The following is a 22,988-nucleotide window of genomic DNA, read 5'->3' on the forward strand; positions in this document are numbered from 1 at the left end:
GACAGATCCCTGGTTGAATGACCACACCCGTCTGCTTAGGCAATATTGTAGACAGGCTGAACGGCCGTGGAAAAAGGACAAACTGCATGTATCCCTGGGCTGGTTAAGGGACAGTTTCGCTGCTTACCAGAGATCGCTGAAGGAAGCCAAGTCCAAATATCTGTCTTCCATTATAGCCAATAGCTCTCATCATCCAAGACTCAGCGCTCGAAACTAACGGTGTCCCGATGTCCCGGGGACCATAAAAAATGTCACCGGGACACAAAATTATCATATCTGGGACAATCCCGGGACAATGGAAAAAAATAGATCTAGAAAAAAGTTCTACGTTAATATTATTTACAAAGCCGTAACACATACATAGACATTCACCTAATTTGTCAATTTTAATTTTAAAACGTTAACAGCGAAAAATACATAGTAGCTACACTTTCGATGCACCTGCATCCGTAGGCTACAGAGCAGCGCATTCTGTTCTAGAATCTTCGGCCGGTGTCCGCATTATATGGACTTGGAATGGAATTGCTACCGCACACGCTGCGCCGACTCTTGCCAGAACAAAAATGCTGAAGTGGTTGAAGCGGACCGACCGCGGGGAAGAAACTGAAAGCCCAGACATAACGTCTCCGGGACCTTCAGGATCCAAAGTGTCATCGCCTGGTCTGCAGGCAACGCTAGCAACTGAATGAACTTAATGAACACTGTTAGACACGTTATAAAATACAACAGGAATGATGTGGATGATATTGACGGAAGATACCGTTCGACAGAATAAGTGAGTTTTCTTGGTGTCTTTCTAGTTCAGAAAATTTAGTCAGTCAGCAGCACAGCTAGGCTCGGACCTGCCACTGTGCTGATATTGCTAACGTTTGCACCCGGCAGCGAAAGTTCATAAAAATGGATAACGGTAATGGATAACGGAAAGTTCATAAAAATGGATAACGGTAATGGATAACGGAAAGTTCATAAAAATGGATAACGGTAATGGATAACGGAAAGTTCATAAAAATGGATAACGGTAATGGATAACGGAAAGTTCATAATAATGGATAACGGTAATGGATAACGGAAAGTTCATAAAAATGGATAACGGTAATGGATAACGGAAAGTTCATAAAAATGGATAACGGTAATGGTGAAAATTATAAGTTGGCCTTATAAGTGCCAACAGATATTCAAGGTATAAGTAGATGAAATGAACATAAAAGGGGTCTTATTTTCAACTAAAGTGTACTGCAGATGTAGGGAGTTGAAACATTTTCTGAATGAGCTAGTTGGCCCCTTTAAATAAACATCTATTGTATGTATCTATTCATACAGTGAGATCGCCAAAGTTTAATAAACTGAAAATGCAATAACTGTAATTTTGAAGTAGATGATGTATAGGACGTGTCGCTTGTGTCTTGTGACTTATTGTAATAATGATATAAAGGGTTCAAAATCACATAGTTACAAATATAATAGTAACTTCATATGATGGGCGGCACGGTGGTGTAGTGGTTAGCGCTGTCGCCTCACAGCAAGAAGGTCCTGGGTTCAAGCCCCGGGGCCGGCGAGGGCCTTTCTGTGTGGAGTTTGCATGTTCTCCCCATGTCCGCGTGGGTTTCCTCCGGGTGCTCCGGTTTCCCCCACAGTCCAAAGACATGCAGGTTAGGTTAACTGGTGACTCTAAATTGAGCGTAGGTGTGAATGTGAGTGTGAATGGTTGTCTGTGTCTGTGTCAGCCCTGTGATGACCTGGCGACTTGTCCAGGGTGTACCCCGCCTTTCGCCCGTGGTCAGCTGGGATGGGCTCCGGCTTGCCTGCGACCCTGTAGGGCAGGATAAAGCGGCTAGAGATAATGAGATGAGATGAGACTTCATATGATAATATTAACCACTGGTTATTTCAGAGAGGAAAAAAATGGGGACACTATTGCTTCCATTCGGGACAATACAACACAGAATTCGGGACCACTGGGGGACACAAAGAAAAAAAGTTAATTTCGAGCCCTGCCAAGACTGCTTTTTAATACTGTTGACTCTGTTATTAATCCACTCCCCACTGTTCTGTCTGATGCCTTCGCCGCAACCTGTGAAGAGTTTTTCTTTACTGACAAAGTGGCATCAGTCAGACAGAATATCAGTAACATTGATATGTCCCTTGATAACGTGGATGCTCTTTTTACACAGTCTGCTGTTTTTGACCAGTTTGAGACTATTTCTCTGTCATTTTTCACAAAGGTGGTTAGTGGCATGAAACCCACTAACTGCCCCTTGGATGTCATTCCGGCCAAGTTTTTGGAGGTTTTTAATTCTGTTGGGTCAAGTCTGCTTGTTTTTATAAACACTTGTCTTAATTCAGGGTCTGTCCCAGCTGCCTTCAAACATGCTGTAGTTAGGCCCCTCCTTTAAAAAAAAAACAAAACACATCTTGACCCCTCTGTTCTGTCCAATTTTAGGCCTGTCTCCCATTTTGCCTTTTCTTTCTAAGGTCTTAGAAAAAGTTTTTATTCAATTATTCATTTTTAGAGAGAAATTCTAGTCTGGTTTCAGATCCCGACATAGCACTGAGTCAGCACTGTTAAAGGTGCACAATGATATCGCTCTGTCTGTGGATGCCAGGAATCCTGCCATGCTGGTGCTGCTCAACCTCACAGCGGCCTTTGATACAGTTGACCGTGCGGTCCTTTTATCTCGCCTAGAGCAGCATGTCGGCATCCGTGGCACTGCTTTCCAATGGTTTAGGTCATTCTTGGCAAATAGGAGCTTCGCTGTGATGATTGGTGACCTCTGTTTTTCATATGCATCCCTCTCTTGTGGGGTGCCACAAGGTTCTATTCTCAGCCCTATTCTGTTTTCATTGTACATGCTACCTCTGGGATCAATTATTAAAAAAACAAACACAATCTGTCTTCACTTTTATGCTGATTTGCAGATATATTTGCCCATGAGACCCAATGAAAATACGGCACTTACTAAGTTACTGGATTGTATTACTGATGTAAACTATCTATCAATAGAAACGTATGTAAACTATCTATCAAATTGACATCAGGTGTAATGACCTAGCCACTTACCTTCCCCGACCCCGCCCTCCATTCACAGACTGCTGCTTGGCCACGCCCCCGCTGCCACAGTGATCTAATCTCGCGTACGTTTCCGATTCCTTTCCGCTCTTCCGTGTTTGAGATCTCCGATCATGGCAGAAGAGCAGAGCTCCTCTAGTGAAGCTCACAATGGGTATCTCTGTAAAGCCTCAGCTTCACATGCCACCTGGCAACGCGCACCCTCGCCACATGCGCTAGGTGAAGGATCGGTCAGTGGAGAGCTCAGCTAAGCTCAGCATGTTTAATTCCCCAAGCCAATGACAAGAACTTTCGTGAGAAATAACGCGAACGTCTGCATCATGCGGGATTTGCGGGCCGGAGCGGGACAAAATATGGTGGGTTAGGGTAACTGAAAATTCTGTCCCGCGCAGACCTCTAAAGTGAAGCCGTTTCTCAGTCGGCAGGATCTCGAGAAGGCAATCCATGCATTCATCAGTTAGAGACTGGACTACTGTAATGCCCCTTGTGTTGGCCTCAGCCAGTCTTCAATTTTACGTCTTCAGCTTGTACAGAACGCTGCGGCCCGATTTTTAACAAGCACGTCCAGACGTGAACACACTACTCCTGTGCTGTTGTCACTCCACTGGCTTCCAGTCCATTTTAGAATTGATTTTAAACTTCTGTTTGCTTTTAATGCCATCAATAGCCTGGCTCCCTCTTACTTGTCTGAGATTTTAACTATCCGTGATCATGGTAGGGCCCTGCATTCTTCGGGTCAGCTTCTGTTAGAAGTCCCAAGGTCGAGATCTAAACAGTGGGGTGATCGTTCTTTTGCTGTCGCTGCTCCCCAGACTGTGGAATAATCTGCCCCCCCGGCATTTGCACCACCATTGATCTCGGCCTTTTTAAATCGAAGTTGAAGACCCACTTTTTTAGATTGGCATTCAGTCCTGACTAGGGGAGTCTTGTTTTTGAGGGGTACTTTGTTTCGTCTGTTCTATTTCATGTACTTCTGAAAGGCTTTTAATAACCTGCAGCACTGCGGCACCTTCTGGAGTCAAAACCTGTTTTCATGTACTTTTTTTTAAATGTATTGTTTTCTACAAAACACTTGTTGTAGTGTTATGTTTTATGGCTTTGATGTAGTTTCGTATGGTTTATTTCACACCTCTGTTAGTGCACCATTGTTGGAATATTGGGCCCGCCTCATAAATTGAATTGTAACCTCCAGGTATAGCTGTTTGTGGGCAGCGAAGGACCAGGTGGTCCATGTCTTGTGGTGCCTGTTGGCATTTTGGACATGTTGGAGTGTCACGATACCCCCATTGGTAGAGATTCACAGCGGTTCGTCCACTTTTTGATAAAATTCTATTGGATTGGACCCACTCACGTCTTGAGAGGGCCGAAAAGCCTGGGAGTGGGTCTGTTGGGTTTGTAATTATTTCTCCTCCCTGTGGTATGTTCGAATCCCATTCTCTTTTCCAGGATTCATTTATGTTGAAATTTGGATTACTTGTTTTGAAGAAGGGTTTTCGTGATTTTAGTCTGTTGATATTAGGGGCAGAGTCAAGTACCCTTCTCACCGGGGTAGATTCGTCCAGCAGTTGTATACGCTCATGTTGGCGCTGGGTTGCTTGTTCCCTGCGCAGGTGTGGCGGGGCGATTGATGCCATCACAGGGAGCCAGGCTGTAGGTGTGGCTTTGATGGAACCTGTGATTATTCTCATGGCTGAGTTCAGCTGAACATCTATTTTGTTGGTATGGGAGCAGCGGCTCCAGACTGGAGCACAGTACTCAGCAGCACTGTAGCACAGTACAAGAGCTGAAGTCCACAAGACAGACTGTGATGCTCCCCGGTTGGTACCAGCTAGTTTTCTTATTATTGCACATCACTTTTTGAGCTTCTGTGTTGTGGCCTCGCAATGTTGGCGCTCGATCTAAAGTAACCCCCAGGTATTTTGGGGTTAAGTCTGAAGGCAAAATATTTCCTCCAATGTTATCATGGACTTGCAGTGTCTGATTTGCTGAGTGTTTTTTAAGTGAAATACAGAGCTAACAGTCTTTGTGACATTCGTTTTCAGGTACCATTTATTAAAAAAAGATGTGTAGTGTTTTTCCATGTCTCTTGTTAGGGTATTTTCTAATATTTCAAATGAACGTGCCTGTGTGGCAGTAGCTAGGTCATCTGCGTATCCAAATTTTAGGGATTCCGTGGGTGGCATGTCACTTATATAAATGTTAAAGAGTAGGTGCAAGCACTGAACCCTGGGGGACTCCGTTCTGTATTTGTTTGGGTTTGCTCATCTGGTCAGCGATGCGTACAAAGTAGCTACGGTTTCCTGTCATTTTGTAAAGCAGCCTCAGTGTGGCTCTACGTTTTACATATGACGACAGCTTAAACATGAGCCCCTCGTGCCACACTGTATCATAGGTGGCTGACAGGTCTACAAAGATGGCACCAATTTTCTGTTTGTTTTCATATCCTGATTCAGTGTAGGAGGTGAGAGCTAGAACTTGTTCTACTGTGTCGTGCTGGGTTCTGAAACCTGCTTGTTCTGGTGGAATGTACATTTGCTATGGAAAGTCCGCACTATAATGACAGGCGTACTAACACCTTCTGCGCGCTTCGGTAGCGCAATGATACGGAGCTCAGATATCAATGCGCTGCCGAAGCGCGCAGAAGGTGTTAGTACGCCTGTCATTATAGTGCGGACTTTCCATAGCATAGAAAATCGCCACGTTTCAATTTGTGTAACTGAACTTGTTTCATATCACTGGTCATATAAACCTATGTAAACAGGAAAAACGTGGAAGAGTTTGGTCGCATCTAACTACAGCCCCAAAAAATACCGTTGGCCATACTGAGCCTAGCTACATTGCTAACAGGAGTGACAGCGAGTCTGACTGCGTCTGACTGACTGGGAGGTCGCGCAGAGCTCGGATAGGTACGGAGCAGCTCGTCTCAATTCAGATAAGAGCATATTTCATTATGGAAATACGGTGGACTGTTCCTTTAAGAGTCTTGGTGCTGGGCAATTCCATGTAAATGTCAACCTCACCATGCAAAAATAAAGCAACATGTAATACATCAAAACCACTCCCAGAGATCTCACCTAGGCCTGTATTTTACAGATGTGAATAAGTTGAACCAATTTGTAACCAACCTAATATGTCACTGTCAGTTTTTTTCTTATAATGTAAAACCCAAGCTAAAATCAACTATGATCATGTACAATTCTATATTATTGCCACAAGCCACAGAAATGTATGCTAAAATCCGCAAAACAATAGCCATCCTAAATATTATTTAAGAACTTTGATAGTTTTAGCTGATATTTAGAGAGTTTTTCAAAGGGTTATGGTGGTTAAATTGCTGATTTTCAAAACATATGCCATGTCTATTTCGGACGCGTCACATCCATAACGCTGACTTTTCCTTCCGAAACTCTGCATGAAATACAAAATATTTTAAACAAAGATTTTTTTAATATTCACCTTGGACCCCTCTATCAAATGGATATCTCCATTTCGACATTAGGTTTACAATTTCACAGTTTTTGATAAAAAAAAATGTACAGTCACCCAAGAAAAGTGATACTTTTTCTGTCACATCCATAATGCATCTTTTATTGGCGTTTTCTGGCATGCCCTAGGTGTACTATGGGAATTGTTCTTGTTCTATCACTTCTCCAGTATGGTACAGCCTTAAAATATGCAACACCTGTTTAAATACTGGGAGACAATAAAACATGCACTGGGTCATTTGTTGCCATTTTGAGTTCAAGTGTCACGTCCATAACGCTGGAATTGCTCTGCTATAAAATAAAATTTTAAATATTTAAGAAAACAAAACTTTAATATTTAGTCATGTAGTAACATTTTATACTGAAAGCCAGTAAAATTGAGTTCCAGCACATTTTAATTTATTCATTTATTTATTAACAGCTGATTACTTCATATGTAAAGATACTGAAAACAAGGTGCACACATTAATTAAATGAAGTACTTTCATAAAATAATGCCATTTGGCTTGTGCTTGATAATGACAACCTGAAGTTTTTCTTTCCATCAGTCTGCCTTGGTCTCTTGGCAGAACTTTGCTTTTCCAGTGGTTTCTTCTATTAAAGCATATATAAAAACATTTCTTAGTAATGCAGGGTTGGACTTAAAGCAGTCCCCATTGGGAAAATGCTCTACAAAACCATAAAGGACTCCATTTTTGAAAGACCATGGAGTATAGGGACTTGAAAATTTGAACGTCTTCGTCAAACCCTGTACCTACTGCATGGACAGAATCTTGCTGTATTTGAATATTAATCAAAAGCAACACAGTACATCTTTCACAGACAAAATACTCATTGTTAGTTTGAAATTTAGTTAAGTTCCTTTTTGATCAAAGGATTAGTGTTTTTCACGACCCAATATTTCATCTAGATTATAACGTAACAAATATAGGCTGTGTTCTCCACGGGTGCTTTTAAAGTGGCGCACCGCCACATTATAATTCTGGCCTGCCACCCTTCCCTTGGCCAAAAAAGTAACTTCATCAGTATGCACCAAATAAATCGTAAAGTATTTACTTTATTATAATTTAACTATTTAACATGCAGAAGACCATTAAATGAATGCTTATGGGGCTATGCGAAGTGGCCATGCGATTGCAATAGAAAAACATCCAGCCGGCTGCATACAGATTGTGACACAGAGCTCTGCAGATTGAGGTCTATCCCTGCATTACACTACACCGCACCACATTACACCATACTGACACATGGCAACGTTGGAAGCTGCAGCTAGCCAGCAGCTAAGTAACTTTGCAGTGCACACGCAGATTGTTTGTAGCGTTATTGTGCAACGGTTACGCTTATCTATCGTCTTTTCTGACCATACACAGTTACAGTGATCATATAACGGCGTGCACACGCGCACACAAGTTCAAGTCTTTTATTTTACGTATCTGTGATTGTGTAGGTGAGAACTGCGTTTTCCTGTTGCTTTACTGTTTGTTTACTGCAGGACTTCCAGGTTCCTGGGTCAAAGGACCCAAACTATGAAGGCCGGGGTGGCTTTGTAGTGCCAGTCTTGGGCATGCACAAGCTGGTGCACATGGACTGTAGTGGTTTCACCCCATTAACATTATGCGTACAGGGCTCGAAATTAACTTTTTTTCTTTGTGTCCCCCAGTGGTCCCGAATTCTGTGTTGTATTGTCCCGAATGGAAGCAATAGTGTCCCCATTTTTTTCCTCTCTGAAATAACCAGTGGTTAATATTATCATATGAAGTTACTATTATATTTGTAACTATGTGATTTTGAACCCTTTATATCATTTTTACAATAAGTCACAAGCAATGCTGGGGTGGCCCTATATTTAGCCGGGACCATCCCCGGCCCAAACCATCAATGGTGGCCTGCTTGGAGCATGGGGAAAATAATTTTCACTAATTTTGGTCACTGATCTTATTCTTGCATTAATCATCAATTCAACTGCACTCTGCATTTTCACATGGCAGCCCAGACGCCAACAGCATTGCAGCAGATTAAATAGGCGCTACCAAATAAGGAAATTCTCCCCTCCCCTCTATTGCAGTTGGTTTGGTCCAAGACTCCTCCTCTGTATTTTTTTTTTTTTTTAAGATATTTTTTTTGGGCTTTTTGCACCTTTATTGGATAGGACAGTGTTAGAGACAGGAAATGAGCGGGAGAGAGACGGGAAGGGATCGGGAAATGACCTCGGGCCGGAATCGAACCCGGGTCGCCCGCATTCATGGCATGGCGCCTTAACCACCTGAGCCACGACGCCCCCGACTCCTCCTCTGTATTGCGGGGAACTTAAACAACATTGGCGCGAAACAGCACGCGTCAGTGATGGAGGGCAGAAAGAGGCCAGGTGGAACCGAAAGGGCGGAGCTTAAAAAAAGGAAGGAGGTGGCAGCAAAATGTGCCAAATTGACAGATATGTTCTCAAGACCAGCTGGTAGGTTACGAAAGATATGGAGTATGATAACCCTGTTTGTCGATTTTATCAGTCTATGCTAGGCCTATAATGTGTCGATAGTTTGCGATGTCAATTCAGCTTTTTGATGTCATGTGAAATCTCGCAATTTACACGGTATAGATGTGGTGTATGTCTTAATTCTAAGACGAACCGGACATTGCTTTACATCTCAGTTATTAACAATTTTAGATGAACAGGTCCCAAATGTGCTGTTGCGCGTTATTTCCTCATCCAGCCTATTTCATCTCGCTGTCACACCGTGCATTTCCACAGGCGTGCGCACATTGTGGTTATGAACACACAGGCCTAGAAGTCATATTTGATGTTAAATAATTGTTGTTAAATATATAACTTAGAAGAAGTGTATGCGTATGCTAATATTCTAAGCAGAATCGAACACTTGCTTTAGTCTACATTTCATTTAACCATTTTTGAGTTGCCTAATGCGCCCTCATGCTTTATCTGCCGGTTGCTGAGTACCCAGCATTGTTGATTTGCCATTATTTTCGAGGCGTATGCGGCATGTAATGCACAAGCATTGGTTCAAATGCACGCGAGATGGGTGCTTTCGTTATTTTAAGATTATATGACTAAAAATGTGTTGTGTAATTCATCTTAAATAACGTGAAACAATCAGCCATACTCGCTGCTTTGCTATTTGGAGTGGCAGTCAGCTGGATTTCGCCCCCGACGTAAAAGTTCATTCCCACACCCGGGCCGAAGATGCCGATTTCTGAAGATGCATGTCCTTTGGATGTGTTTTCAAATATTTTCACTAAGGAACTTTGGGACATGTTGGTGACACAGATAAATGTATATGCGGATTAGACACGCGGCCACACACCATCCAATTTTAAGTGGAGCCCCGTCTCATACTAGATGAAATCGTTCGTCGGTCTCTGCATTACGTTTGTGGTCATTAAACTACCGCGTAATGGAAGTTTTATTAACCCTAAAGTAATGCAGAGAACGACGAACAACATACATTGTCACTACCTGAATTTAAACCAAATAAAAAGCATTGTGAAAGAACAGTTATTTGTTTTATCTTTTTTAATGTACTCAAATGTACTCCCGGACTGAAAACAGGGCCCACTCCAGCCCTGGTCACAAGACACAAGCGACACATGTCCTATACATCATCTACTTCAAAATGACAGTTATTGCATTTTCAGTTTATTAAACTTTGGCGATCTCACTGTATGAATAGATACCCGTTTATTTAAAGGGGCCAACGAGCTCATTCAGAAAATGTTTCAACTCCCTACATCTGCAGTACACTTTAGTTGAAAATAAGATCCCTTTTACTGTATGTTCATTTCATCTACTTATACCTTGAACATCTGTTGGCACTTATAAGGCCAACTTATAATTTTCACCATTACCGTTATCCATTTTTATGAACTTTCCGTTATCCATTACCGTTATCCATTTTATGAACTTTCCGTTATCCATTTTATGAACTTTCCGTTATCCATTTTATGAACTTTCCGTTATCCATTTTATGAACTTTCCGTTATCCATTTTATGAACTTTCGCTGCCGGGTGCAAATGTTAGCAACATCAGCATAGTGGCAGGTCCGAGCCTAGTTGTGCTGCTGACTGACTAAACTTTCTGAACTAGAAAGACACCAAGAAAACTCACTTATTCTGTTGAACGGTATCTTCCGTCAATATCATCCACATCATTCCTGTTGTATTTTATAACGTGTCTAACAGTGTTCATTAAGCTCATTCAGTTGCTAGCGTTGCCTGCAGACCAGGCGATGACACTTTGGATCCTGAAGGTCCCGGAGACGTTATGTCTGGGCTTTCAGTTTCTTCCCCGCGGTCGGTCCGCTTCAACCACTTCAGCATTTTTGTTCTGGCAAGAGTCGGCGCAGCGTGTGCGGTAGCAATTCCATTCCAAGTCCATATAATGCGGACTCCGGCCGAAGATTCTAGAACAGAATGCGCTGCTCTGTAGCCTACGGATGCAGGTGCATCGAAAGTGTAGCTACTATGTATGTTTCGCTGTTAACGTTTTAAAATTAAAATTGACAAATTAGGTGAATGTCTACGTATGTGTTACGGCTTTGTAAATAATATTAATGTAGAACTTTTTTTCTAGATCTATTTTTTTCCATTGTCCCGGGATTGTCCCAGATATGATAATTTTGTGTCCCGATGACATTTTTTATGGTCCCCGGGACATCGGGACACCGTTAGTTTCGAGCGCTGTATGCGTATTTTTTTTTTTTAAAAGCAGCATTTATTGTAACTGGGTATTTTGTTTGAATTATAGAGATTATTGGCATGCACTTAGACCCGAGATTATGTAAATGTATGGTTTATGCAATGTTGGTAATATAAAGTAATTGGTATCTTCCAGTGGGTGGGGACAGGCCACTATATCTAGCCCTCTGAAGGGAGGTGGATTAGTTGGGTCATGGCGCTGTGTGTTATGTAGTGGTCATGTAATGTGCATGTAATCAGGTGGTGCAAACATGGTGCAATACAGTATTCATTTTATAGACAGGGTTTATTTTTTTTTTGGTAATAATTACTTGAACTTTTATTATAATTTAGTTTGTGTTAAATTTCTGGTGCTACTTTGGGAAACCAGACCCAATAAAACATTGTATTAAAAGTTCTATCTTTGGCCGTTGTCCATCAGATGACATGTACAGTAAGAGTGTTAATTTTTTATAAAATGATTTTAACAATGATTTAGCAATTCCTATCCATTATTGGCCAGTTTCACTGTCAAAAAAAGCCCAAAGTCTGTCAGCTTCAAGGGGGGGGGCTTTGCCCCCCAGCCCCCAAACCCCTGCCACCACCTTTTATTTTTGAAAAGTGGAGAACCCTGATAGAGGTCACAAAAACATTATATATTTTGCAGTACATAGGTACTTGGTGGTCACACACACAAAAAAAAAGCCACTCAAGATTTAGACTAACCCGTTGTTGGGTCCAAGTTTGGTTTGGGGTGGAATCGTGTGTGGGTTTTTTTTTTTTTTTTACAGAATCCTCCTCCTTGTGATGAGGGTGGTGGTTGTTGAGCTCTATTTCTGCGCATTCATCATCCAAAGTGAGATCTGTTGATAGTGAACTACTAGAAGTTTCTGTAACTGGAGGATTCTTGTTAGGCAGGTTGTCTTTCTTGAAGAAAGATGATGTGCTTCTTTGTGCCATCACGAGAAGAAGAAATCATGCAGTGTGTCGTGTGAATTCTTGCATCAGTGTGAAATTGGTGTGTGGGACAGCGTGGCTAAAATATTTGGGGCATGTGGTCGGGACCCGTCTGGATAGATTGGAGACAGTTTTTGAATCGCAAAACAGTCCACAAATGCCTACATTTTATATATAAATGTTTCTTATTTATATTTTAGATTGCTACAGATTAGCATTTTTATCACAACAAGAATTTTCCATGGTCTGTTAACTCTGGAAAATTTTTTCCTGTGTATGCACTACAGCGCGCGCACCAACCAATCTGCTCACCAGAAATAGAAGAAATATTTACACTTACCTTTGATCTTTGGCTGGATCGAGTTGAAGTTTAAAAATAAAGGCACTGTTCATCAGGGTCACAGTTCTCAAAATTGAATTGAATCGCTGTCCTGAATCATGAATGGAATCACTGTCCTGAATCATCCGACGCACATAAAATCTGCGCGCCATCTTGCAACAAGTTTTACCTCCAAACAGCCTGAACTATGTCTGACAGCATGGCAGGCGAGAGATGACGTTCACACACCACTTTTTTTTTTTTCAGCTTTAATGTCCATTTAGGTACCCAGACATGTGCATACACACAGTTGTGTTTTGGTCTGGGGAAATCTCTGCTCTCCCTCCTTTTCTGTTCTCCACAGTCACTGCAACAAACACACAACATTAATTGACAACAGGTGCATTGACTTTGCTACTCACCTTCCCTGGCCCCGCCTTACATTCACAAACTGACACTAAGCCACGCCCCCACTGCCACAAATGCGTTTGAAGTTCTTCATACTAACTGTCCAGGTTTTTGTGTCATGCCGAGATGATCATTATAAAGAATCGCGATGCCTCCTCTGCCAGTTAGACGAGGCTGGTGTCTATAACTGCAACCAGGAGGACTAGTTTCATTTAATGCTACAGACTCATTTGGTTTAATCCATGTTTCTGTTTAAACACAGTACATTAAACTGCTGATCAGTAAGAAGTTCATTAACAGTTCGTGCTTCAATGTAATGGTACCTGTGTGATGACTCTGTGCAGGTAGCAGACAGACAGTTTAGCCTGTCCGTCTGCTCCCTGGCCTTGGCTCTGGATTGTCACAGATCAACTAGGCCTGTTCTGAAACTACGAGCTATGCTGCGAGAAATGAGAGCAGCATCTTCCCGAGTGGGATGGATACCGTCCCGCCCTAACAGATTATTTGTTTGATCTTTAGCTGTGTGAGGACATGAAAACGGAGACATCCATGGATGGAGAGACCTCAGAAGCCTGTGTGAAGAAAGAGGAGACGCTGGAGCTGAGCATCTACAACTATGGAGACGGTCTCGACAACCCACCTGAAGGCCTTTCTGTTAAAGTGGAAGATCCTGACGATAAAGACTATCTCTGTAAGACATTAGGCCATTCTGGTGCTCAGTAACACTCACTGTTTATTCTACCCTGCACACTATCTGGTGCACTAAAAGTGCAATACAGTACATTTGGGATGTAGCCTCAGTCTCTTATTTTAATCAACAAATTGTGACATTGAAATTTAGATTTTTTTATTGATTAAAGTATGAACTTTGTTTATCGAGCGTGTAACATGATAGCGAGGAGTGAGAGAAACATATTTATTTATTTAAAATACTTTATGAATGAATGATGAATTTATTTTATTTTCGAACATTTTCGAACATGTATAAAAATGTATGTAACTATTTGTACATACAAAAGAAAGAAAATGAAAAAAAGTGACAAAAAAAGAATAAATAAAATAACCAAGAGCTAATACATTACAATGCACCGCACATTGTTCGAAAAAGGAGTGGGAAGAAGTATAATTTTTTTTTTTTATTTCCCACCCCTTTTTAACTACCCTGAAATCCAAACTACATTAATACACCTATAAAAATATATACCATATATACACTTCATAATTATCCATATAAATATATAATTACAAAAATAGATACTACATACCATATCTTATATATACTGTGTGTGCGCGCGCATGAACTCTATACATACTCTGAACTCTATACATACATGCATGTATGTATAGAGTTCAGATGCAAAACCCTCTAAACGCCATCTCCGTGAAAAAATGAGTTAAGGATGTTGTGTGAATCCTGGTTACATCTAGTATATGTAAATGAAAACATTTTTGTAAAAAAAATAAAAACCACTCCCCGTCTTGTCTAAAAAATCGGTTTAATATCAAACCCCTCTAAACGCCGCTTCGATTTAGCAACAAAAGCCTCTATATTCAACAACCAATCAGAACGTCACTTGGACTCATGTGCTTTAACGCTAGTAAACAAAGTCTCATCAAGGAAGCTGCAACTTTATTCAGAGGGAGATTTCGTGAAATGGCAGATAATACCAACATGGATTACAATGGCATGGATGAACCTGTTCTCCAGACAGTGAATGGGCGGAGAAAACGTCGCGTTGTTGAAAATCATGTTTGCTATAAAGCGAAAATGAACCGATATAGTGGCGAAAATACTGAAAATGGAATAGCTTGCAATCACAACAGGTTGATGTGCGCTGCGGCAAGCTTAACTCAGAACGACCTGGCATACTTTAAAAATCAGCTATACACATCTAAAGATAAAGTTGAACAGGACGCTATACTTCTGTCCCACTTGGAGATTATGCCGGTTCAACGGAGGAGGGAACAAGTTGATGATGAAGACAAGAGACGGCAGAGAGACGTGACCATCAAATACTCCGTTCTGAAGGAAGCTAAAACAAGGGTTCCTGTCTGCCAGGCGTCCTTCATGAGCATTTTCTGTAAGTACAATACAGTTTCTTCCTTCACGAGTTTGTGCTGTCTCTGCCTAAGTTGTCCATGCCCTGATGCTTGTGTAGGCTAATACAGTAGATCAGTAGACAGTTTTAAATCAGTGCAGTCTGTGGTGGGCGTCCCACCCCTTTGCATACCCCCACCTCAGTACTGTTTCAGTGACCAACACCTACCCACCCCACCACAACCTTGGATACACATCACCATAGACCATAAATGAAATAAAAGAAAAAGAGTTAACTTAGAACTATCAAAAGTCAAGGCATGTTTAATTATCTTATGCTATCATTAAGTATAAAAATGGGAGATGAAAAAAGGTCAAAGCATTTGTGACATTTCATATCTCAAATATTTTGAAATCATTTGCATGAATGAATGAAAAATTTTTCTTCCTCCTGATTTTTCACAGCAAGAATGAACAGTCAGTCAGCTTAATTTTAATTCTCAACTTTCTTTCTCATTTATTGTCATTATAGGTGTCAAGAAAGAGAGTCCAGGGCATTGCCAGGCACTGGTTACAAACTGGCAAGGCACGCCCAGAAAAAGAGGAGGCTCAAGACCAAATCCTGAAATAACTGCCAAGAAGGAGGTCATCAGAGGTCACATTAAGTCCTTTGCCTGCAGAGCAAGCCATTACGCCCGACGTGGTGCTCCAGGCAGAAAGTATCTGCCTAGTGACCCAAGTGTTGCAAAAATGCATCGCCTTTTTTCGGAGCAGAATCACCTTCAAGTGACTTACTCGCTATATTGGAGCATTTTCGTATATGATTTCAACTTGGCCTTCGGACATCCGGCAAAGGATGTATGTTCCGTGTGTGTTAAGTCCCGGATGGCGATGAATGACCTTGGCTTAAAAGAAGAAGAGAAACGAGAGAAAATCCTGCAATACTCCCTCCACAGACGCCGTGCCCGTCAGTTCTACAATATCCTGAATGACGTGGGGGATTCCTTCACTGTCTGCTTTGACGTCATGGAGAACCTTGTCCTGCCGAAATCTGCCATAGTTCAGACGTACTACTCCAGGCAACTCTACTACTATGTCTTTGGAGTGGTGCGTCACCATGGCAGAGGAGAATCCCAAAGTAGGCATGATATCCACCTGTACACATGGCTTGAGTATGAGAACGCGAAGGACAGCAACATGATTGCCTCAGCTCTCCAACACTATTTCACAGCTGTAGCTGCAGACAACCTCCACCTGTGTCAGTGCCTGCGCCTGTTCTCCGACTCGTGCTATGGCCAAAACAAGAACATTAATGTGCTGTCTATGCTGTTTGGCCTCCGGTCACAGCTGTTCCCCCACCTCACCATCAACTATTTTTTTTCCGGTACGAGGACACCGCTTCCTCCCAGCTGACAGGGTGTTCGGCAGGATCAAACGAGACCTCAGAAAGCACGCCACCATTCTGCTGCCAGACGAATACGCATCCATACTTCACAGGCATGGCAATATCCATCAATATGGGAGAGATTGGCAGTGCTATGATTTCAGGAAGGAAGCCGCCGCCTTCACCACCCAGCAACGATCTTTCAAAATTAGTGACGCCAGGGTCATTCAAATATGTGGGGAAAGGCTGGATGTCAAGTCTTCTTTTGCCGGGGATTTTACTCAGCATTCCGTGCTGAAAAGAGGGAAGAGGTGGCTCCTCTACCTGATGCCAACTGTGTGAAGCTGGCAAAGAAGAGGGATGTGCTGAAGCTGTTGTGTGAGTTGGGAGTGCCTGCAACTGTGCAGGAGTTTTACAATGATGTCTTGTCAAGTGCAGGTGACAGGGACATTGCACAAGATCTGAAGGATGAGTAAATTGTTTCCAATGACTCTCCTGCCTTCCCTGCACACACACACTCCCACACACGCGCATTCTCAGGGGCACACACGCGCTCATCATGCAGAATACACACACAAACACACTCAGACGCAGCAGCTTCGTAAGCATACTCGGAGACTACATACGTGTCAGATGCATAATTCTGTGTGTATCACTACATTACTACATACCTCATCGTCATACCTGAGTTTGATAATTGTCATTGCCTAAAACATGTTTGTCATCTTAAATAATCTTTTGTTCATACTGTGAATTTGATGGCTTGTACCTCCAACTTCATCTTCATCATTTATTTATTTATTTATTTTTAATGAGCCAACCAGGGCGGCATGGTGGTGGTGGTTAGCGCTTTCGCCTCACAGCAAGAAGGTCCGGGTTCGAGCCCCGTGGCCGGCGAGGGCCTTTCTGTGCGGAGTTTGCATGTTCTCCCCGTGTCCGCGTGGGTTTCCTCCGGGTGCTCCGGTTTCCCCCACAGTCCAAAGACATGCAGGTTAGGTTAACTGGTGACTCTAAATTGAGCGTAGGTGTGAATGTGAGTGTGAATGGTTGTCTGTGTCAGCCCTGTGATGACCTGGCGACTTGTCCAGGGTGTACCCCGCCTTTCGCCCGTAGTCAGCTGGGATAGGCTCCAGCTTGCCTGTGACCCTGTAGAACAGGATAAAGCGGCTAGAGATAATGAGATGAGATGAGCCAGCCTTGCTTGATGAGTGGCATACGCCAAGGACGGGCTCTTGGATCCTGAAGTATGTGAGAGATACCTGACACATTTGAACACACACACATTATGCATGCACACACGCGCACACTCCTACTACACACACATTCTCAGGGGCACACACACACTCACCATGCAGAATACACACAAACACTCAGACACACTCTCACACAAAAACGCAGCAGCCTCGTAAGCTTACTCAGAGACTACGCGTCAGGTGAACAAGCTGAGTTGATGTGAACTTTTAACATTGTGGTTTTTTTTAATATGTAACTTATCATACCTGTTTCATAATCTTAAAAAAACCTAAAATAGTTTTGTCATCTTAAATAATCTTTTGTTCATAGTATAAATTTGATGGCTTGTACCTCAATTTCATCTTCATCATTAACTTATTTATACCCATCTAAGTTCTTTGCACTGCTGTTTTTATTGTTATTGCTGTTACTGTGTTAATGTACTGACATAAACTTACCTTTCTTGGCAGAACGTTGCTTGCTGCTGTATATTTTGTGTATAGATTTTCATGTTGTTTACATAAGATTTTTATATTGCACTTTAGTTTTATTTCAATGTATTTTATTGGGTGTAGTACTTTGTATCACCTGCTTAGAAAGTCCACTGATGTGAAGAAAATAAACCTATTGGCATTGTGATTACACTGTGTGGATTTTGAATTTCTTAAATTTTGACATGACAGGCCTTCTGCCTTCATTTATGAAGAGAGGTGTTGGTATTATTAGGTATTACCTAAAAATATGGTGCAATTTGCTCATGATCATAGGTCCCATATTAAATTAGCTATGAGTGAGCCAACCACACCACCATCACAACCACCCCATATGTGTGGTATCATAATTTTCAATATTTTCAATTGTATCTTTGGTGGTTTTGTAACACTTACCTATGTCTGTAAGGAAAAAATGGATTTAGAGGTTTTTGCACACAAACCACATAGGGATTTGGCTGGTTTTGACACTAAATAAAAAAATAATTGCTAAATAGTAATTTGGCTGAAGTAACATTTGTGAGATTAACATATATTTTTCACTAACTAATAACCTTGTGATTTAAAATAAAACTAGCTTTCTATACTTAAATATGAAGGCCTGATTAAAAAATGGCCTTTTTCTCAAAAAGTGGTCAAATGGATTTAGGGATATACTTCATTCCATATATACACTTCATAAATATCCATATAAATATATAATTACAAAAATATATATCTACTACATACCTATCCCTGTAAATATGAAGATATCTATCCCCATTAATAAATATATACCATATACTAAGTTAGTTCTAATATAACAATCAACCCTATTCTATTTATCCCTCATCATCCTCCATATTATTTTTGGTCTTATCATTTTCAGTGTAGTACTCTGGGTAATTTGTAGTTTTGGATCCATTTCTCACAATACCATTTAGTACAGTCCATATACCTTTAATATTGTTTTTATTTTTCTCCACTAATTTATTGTAATAGTCTTTCTTACATATCCTCATAATATTAATTTATTTTTATATTTTTTATATTTTTCCTCTGCCTCTATAGTTCGATGCTTTAAGAATTTTCTGTATAATATATTTTTCTTTTTGCAGGCATTTTGTAGCCCCTTGGTGACCCACGGACTATTTGTATATTTATGTATATTACTGTATTTCTTTATAGGACAATTTTTATTATATAGTTCATTGAATATTATTAAAAATTCCTCATATGCTTTATCAACATCTTTTTCTTTATAAGCTACATTCCAGTCCTGTATTAAGTCATTTTTTAGTGCAATCATGGTTTCTTCAGTTTTCACTCTTTTATAATTTTTAGTATCCTTTTTCTTGCTATAATTACAGTAATATACATTAAAAATAGGTAGGTGGTCACTGATGTCTGTTAATAGTAGTCCACTCTCTATTATTTTCCAGGATATTAGTAAATATATTATCTATTAAAGTGGTGCTGTGAGAAGTGATCCTGCTTGGTCTGGTAATAGTTGGGTACAGTCCCATACTGAACATTGAGTTAATGAACTCTTCTGTCATTTTGTGTTTCTTATGATTAAAGAGGTCGATGTTAAAATCACTACAGATGTACATGACCTTCTGAGTTGATTTTATACCATAAACTTCTATGCTTGATCCAGGACATCTGTATATACAGCTCACCGTTATATTTTTCATTTTTTCACAGCATATTTCTATTGTAATACACTCCATCCAATCATCAACAGCTACCGTCATTTTATTATTAATTTTATATTCCAAACTATTATCAACATATTGCCACTCCCCCTCCTCTTTTGTTCTTTCTATTGATATAATTTAATTCATACCCGTTCAGCTCAAAACCTACTCCCATCTCATCGTTGATCCAAGTTTCTGATATGGTTATTATATTGAATGGAGTATTGAACTGACTGAGATATTCCTTCATTTTATGGAAACTGGCATACAGACTTCTGGTATTGAAATGAATAATTGATATCTTATTTCCGTCTCTGATCTTTGCATTGTATTGATATTCAGTGTAATACCGGCAGCTGATATTGATGTTGCTGAAAAGATTATTTTCCGGATCAATATTATTTTCCATGTTTTGTGCTCAGTATAAAGGAAAGTGTCCAGTTCTTGTGTCATGATTGTAAATTGCTTTGATTGGCTCCCTCAGAATTTGTCCAGTTCCCCAATATCTCGGATGACCAAGATCTTGGCCTCTTCTGGAGATCCCTTCAGCTTGATGAAAATCTTGCAGTTTTGTGTCCAAGTGTTTTGGATTTTCCCCTGTTTCCTTAGGAGTCTCGCCTTTTTTGCAATGTCTGCATTTTTTTTGGTTAGGTGCTCATTTAAAAAAAACATCTGAGCCTTTCAGTTTCTTCCCTTGTTTTAACAGTTGCATCTTATGCTTTCTGTTGGCAAATCTCATTATTACCGCCGGTTTGCCTGTGTTGCTTCTCCGTGGGAGAGGGTGACATGCTTCGATGTTGGTGCTTTTTACCTCAATCCCCTTGGAGTGCAGGAATGCTAACACCTGTTGCTCCACAGAGTTAGCATCCTCCTCGTTCAGTTCCTCTCCATCTCTTCTCGCCACTGCTCCAGCATATGAGCGGGGTTGAATTTGCAGTCCGGTCACAATGATGTCATTTATCCGGGTGTACTGCTCCAGCTCCTCCACTCGGTTCTCGAGAATGGCGATCCTCTTTTCCTTCTCCGTGTTCTGCAGCCTCAGAGCTTTGACCTTTTCTACCAGGTCCAGGATGGTCTTCTGCTGCATCCTAACAGCAGAGATTTCTTCACCCAGAAAGTCGAGGGATTTTTTAATATCGTCTATCTCCTCGACCGTAGGAGCTTTCTTCGGGGGCATTGCATTGGTTGTTGTTACGCGGCCCGTTCCCGCGCTACCTCTCGGTCTGCTCCTGCTCAGCCTCTCGGCCTGCTCCCGCGCAACCACTTTAGTCATTAAAAACTGATTAACCTGAATAAAAAAAAGTATGGAATATCACACGATGGGTGTGTGTAAAAATATATGCCACGTGATTTATATTTTCATATAACAGCATGGCCCAAAGTGCATGATTCTCCTCAAACCATAGTGATTTGCTTGCTATTCTCGTCGTCTTCCGCTTTATCTGGGACCGGGTCGCGGAGGCAGCAGTCTAAGCATGGAAGCCCAAACTTCCCTTTCCCCAGACACCTCGGCCAGCTCCACAGGAAGAACACCGAGGCGTTCCCAGGCCAGCCGAGAGACAGTCCCTCCAGCGTGTCCTGGGTCTTCCCCGGGGCCTCCTCCCGGGGGGAAATGCCTGGAACACCTCCCCAGGGAGGCGTCCAGGAGGCATCCGAAAGAGATGCCCGAGCCACCTCAGCTGATTTCTCTCGATGTGGAGGAGCAGCGGCTCTACTCCGAGCTCCTCCCGAGTGACTGTGCTTCTCAATCTATCTCTAAGGGAGCGCCCAGCCACCCTGCGAAGGAAACTCATTTCAGCCGCTTGTATCCGTGATCTTGTTCTTTCGGTCGTTACCCAAAGCTCATGACCATAGGTGAGAGTCGGAACGTAGATCGACCGGTAAATTGAGAGCTTCACCTTTTGGCTCAGCTCCTTCACCACGATGGACCGGTAAAGTGACCACATCACTGCGGAGGCTGCACCGATCTGCCTGTCGATCTTGCGCTCCATCCTTCCCTCACTCGTGAACCAGATCCCGAGATACTTAAACTTCTCCACTTGAGGCAGGACTTCTCCACCAACCTGAAGAGGGCAAGCCACCCTTTTCTGGCCGAAAACCATGGCCTTGGACTTGGAGGTGCCGATTCTCATCCCAGCTGCTTCACACTCGACTGCAAACCGTCCCAGTGCATGCTGAAGGTCCTGGTTTGACGAAGCCAACAGGACAACATCATCCGCAAAAAGAGATGAAATCCTGTGGTTCCCAAACATGATTCCTTCCAGCCCCTGGCTGCGCCTAGAAATTCTGTCCATAAAAATTATGAACAGAACCGGTGACAAAGGGCAGCCCTGCCGGAGTCCAACATGCACTGGGAACAGGTCTGACTTGCTGCCGGCAATGCGAACCAGACTCCTGTTCCGTTCGTACAGGGACCGGACAGCCCTTAGCAAAGAGCCCCGAACCCCATACTCCCGAAGCACCCCCCACAGAATACCACTGGGGACACGGTCGAATGCCTTCTCCAGATCCACAAAGCACATGGACTGGTTGCACAAACTCCCATGAACCCTCGAGCACCCTATGAAGGGTATAGAGCTGGTCCAGTGTTCCGCAACCAGGACGAAAACCGCATTGTTCCTCCAGGATCCGAGGGTCGACTATCAGTCGAATTCTCCTTTCCAGTACCCTGGAGTAAACCTTCCCTGGGAGGCTGAGAAGTGTGATTCCCCTATAATTGGAGCACACACTCTGGTCCCCTTTCTTAAAAAGAGGGACCACCACCCCAGTCTGCCACTCCAGAGGCACTGTCCCCGACCACCACGCAATGTTGCAGAGGCGTGTCAACCAAGACAGCCCCACAACATCCAGAGACTTGAGATACTCAGGGCGGATCTCGTCCACCCCCGGTGCCTTGCCACCGAGGAGCTTGCAAACCACCTCAGTGACTTCGGCTTGGGTAATGGACGAGTCCACCTCTGAGTCATCAGCCTCAGTCTCCTCAATGGAAGACATGACGGTGGGATTGAGGAGATCCTCAAAGTATTCCTTCCACCGCCCAACAATGTCCCCAGTCGAGGTCAACAGCTCCCCACCCGCACTGTAAACAGTGTTGGCAGAGTACTGCTTCCCCCTCCTGAGGCACCGGACGGTTTGCCAGAATTTCTTCGAGGCCGACCGATAGTCCGTCTCCATGGCCTCCCCGAACTCCTCCCAGTTCCAAGTTTTTGCCTCCACAACTGCCCAAGCTGCAGCACGCCT

General features: G+C 42.3%; 1 protein-coding gene and 1 pseudogene across 1 annotated transcript; both read left to right on the forward strand.

Moving 5' to 3' along the window:
* The window catches only part of LOC132894677 (zinc finger protein 271-like), a 104,367-nt pseudogene that overhangs the window by 23,112 nt on the left and 58,267 nt on the right, over positions 1-22,988 (forward strand).
* On the forward strand, positions 13,883-17,276 carry LOC132894682 (uncharacterized). The gene is made up of 2 exons (XM_060934827.1): positions 13,883-15,004; positions 15,494-17,276. The coding sequence occupies exons 1-2, from the start codon at positions 14,506-14,508 to the stop codon at positions 16,372-16,374; spliced, it is 1,380 nt and encodes a 459-aa protein (XP_060790810.1). The 5' UTR covers positions 13,883-14,505; the 3' UTR covers positions 16,375-17,276.

The sequence above is a fragment of the Neoarius graeffei genome, chromosome 11, assembly GCF_027579695.1.
Source record: "Neoarius graeffei isolate fNeoGra1 chromosome 11, fNeoGra1.pri, whole genome shotgun sequence".
NCBI classification, from domain to species: Eukaryota; Metazoa; Chordata; class Actinopteri; order Siluriformes; family Ariidae; genus Neoarius; species Neoarius graeffei.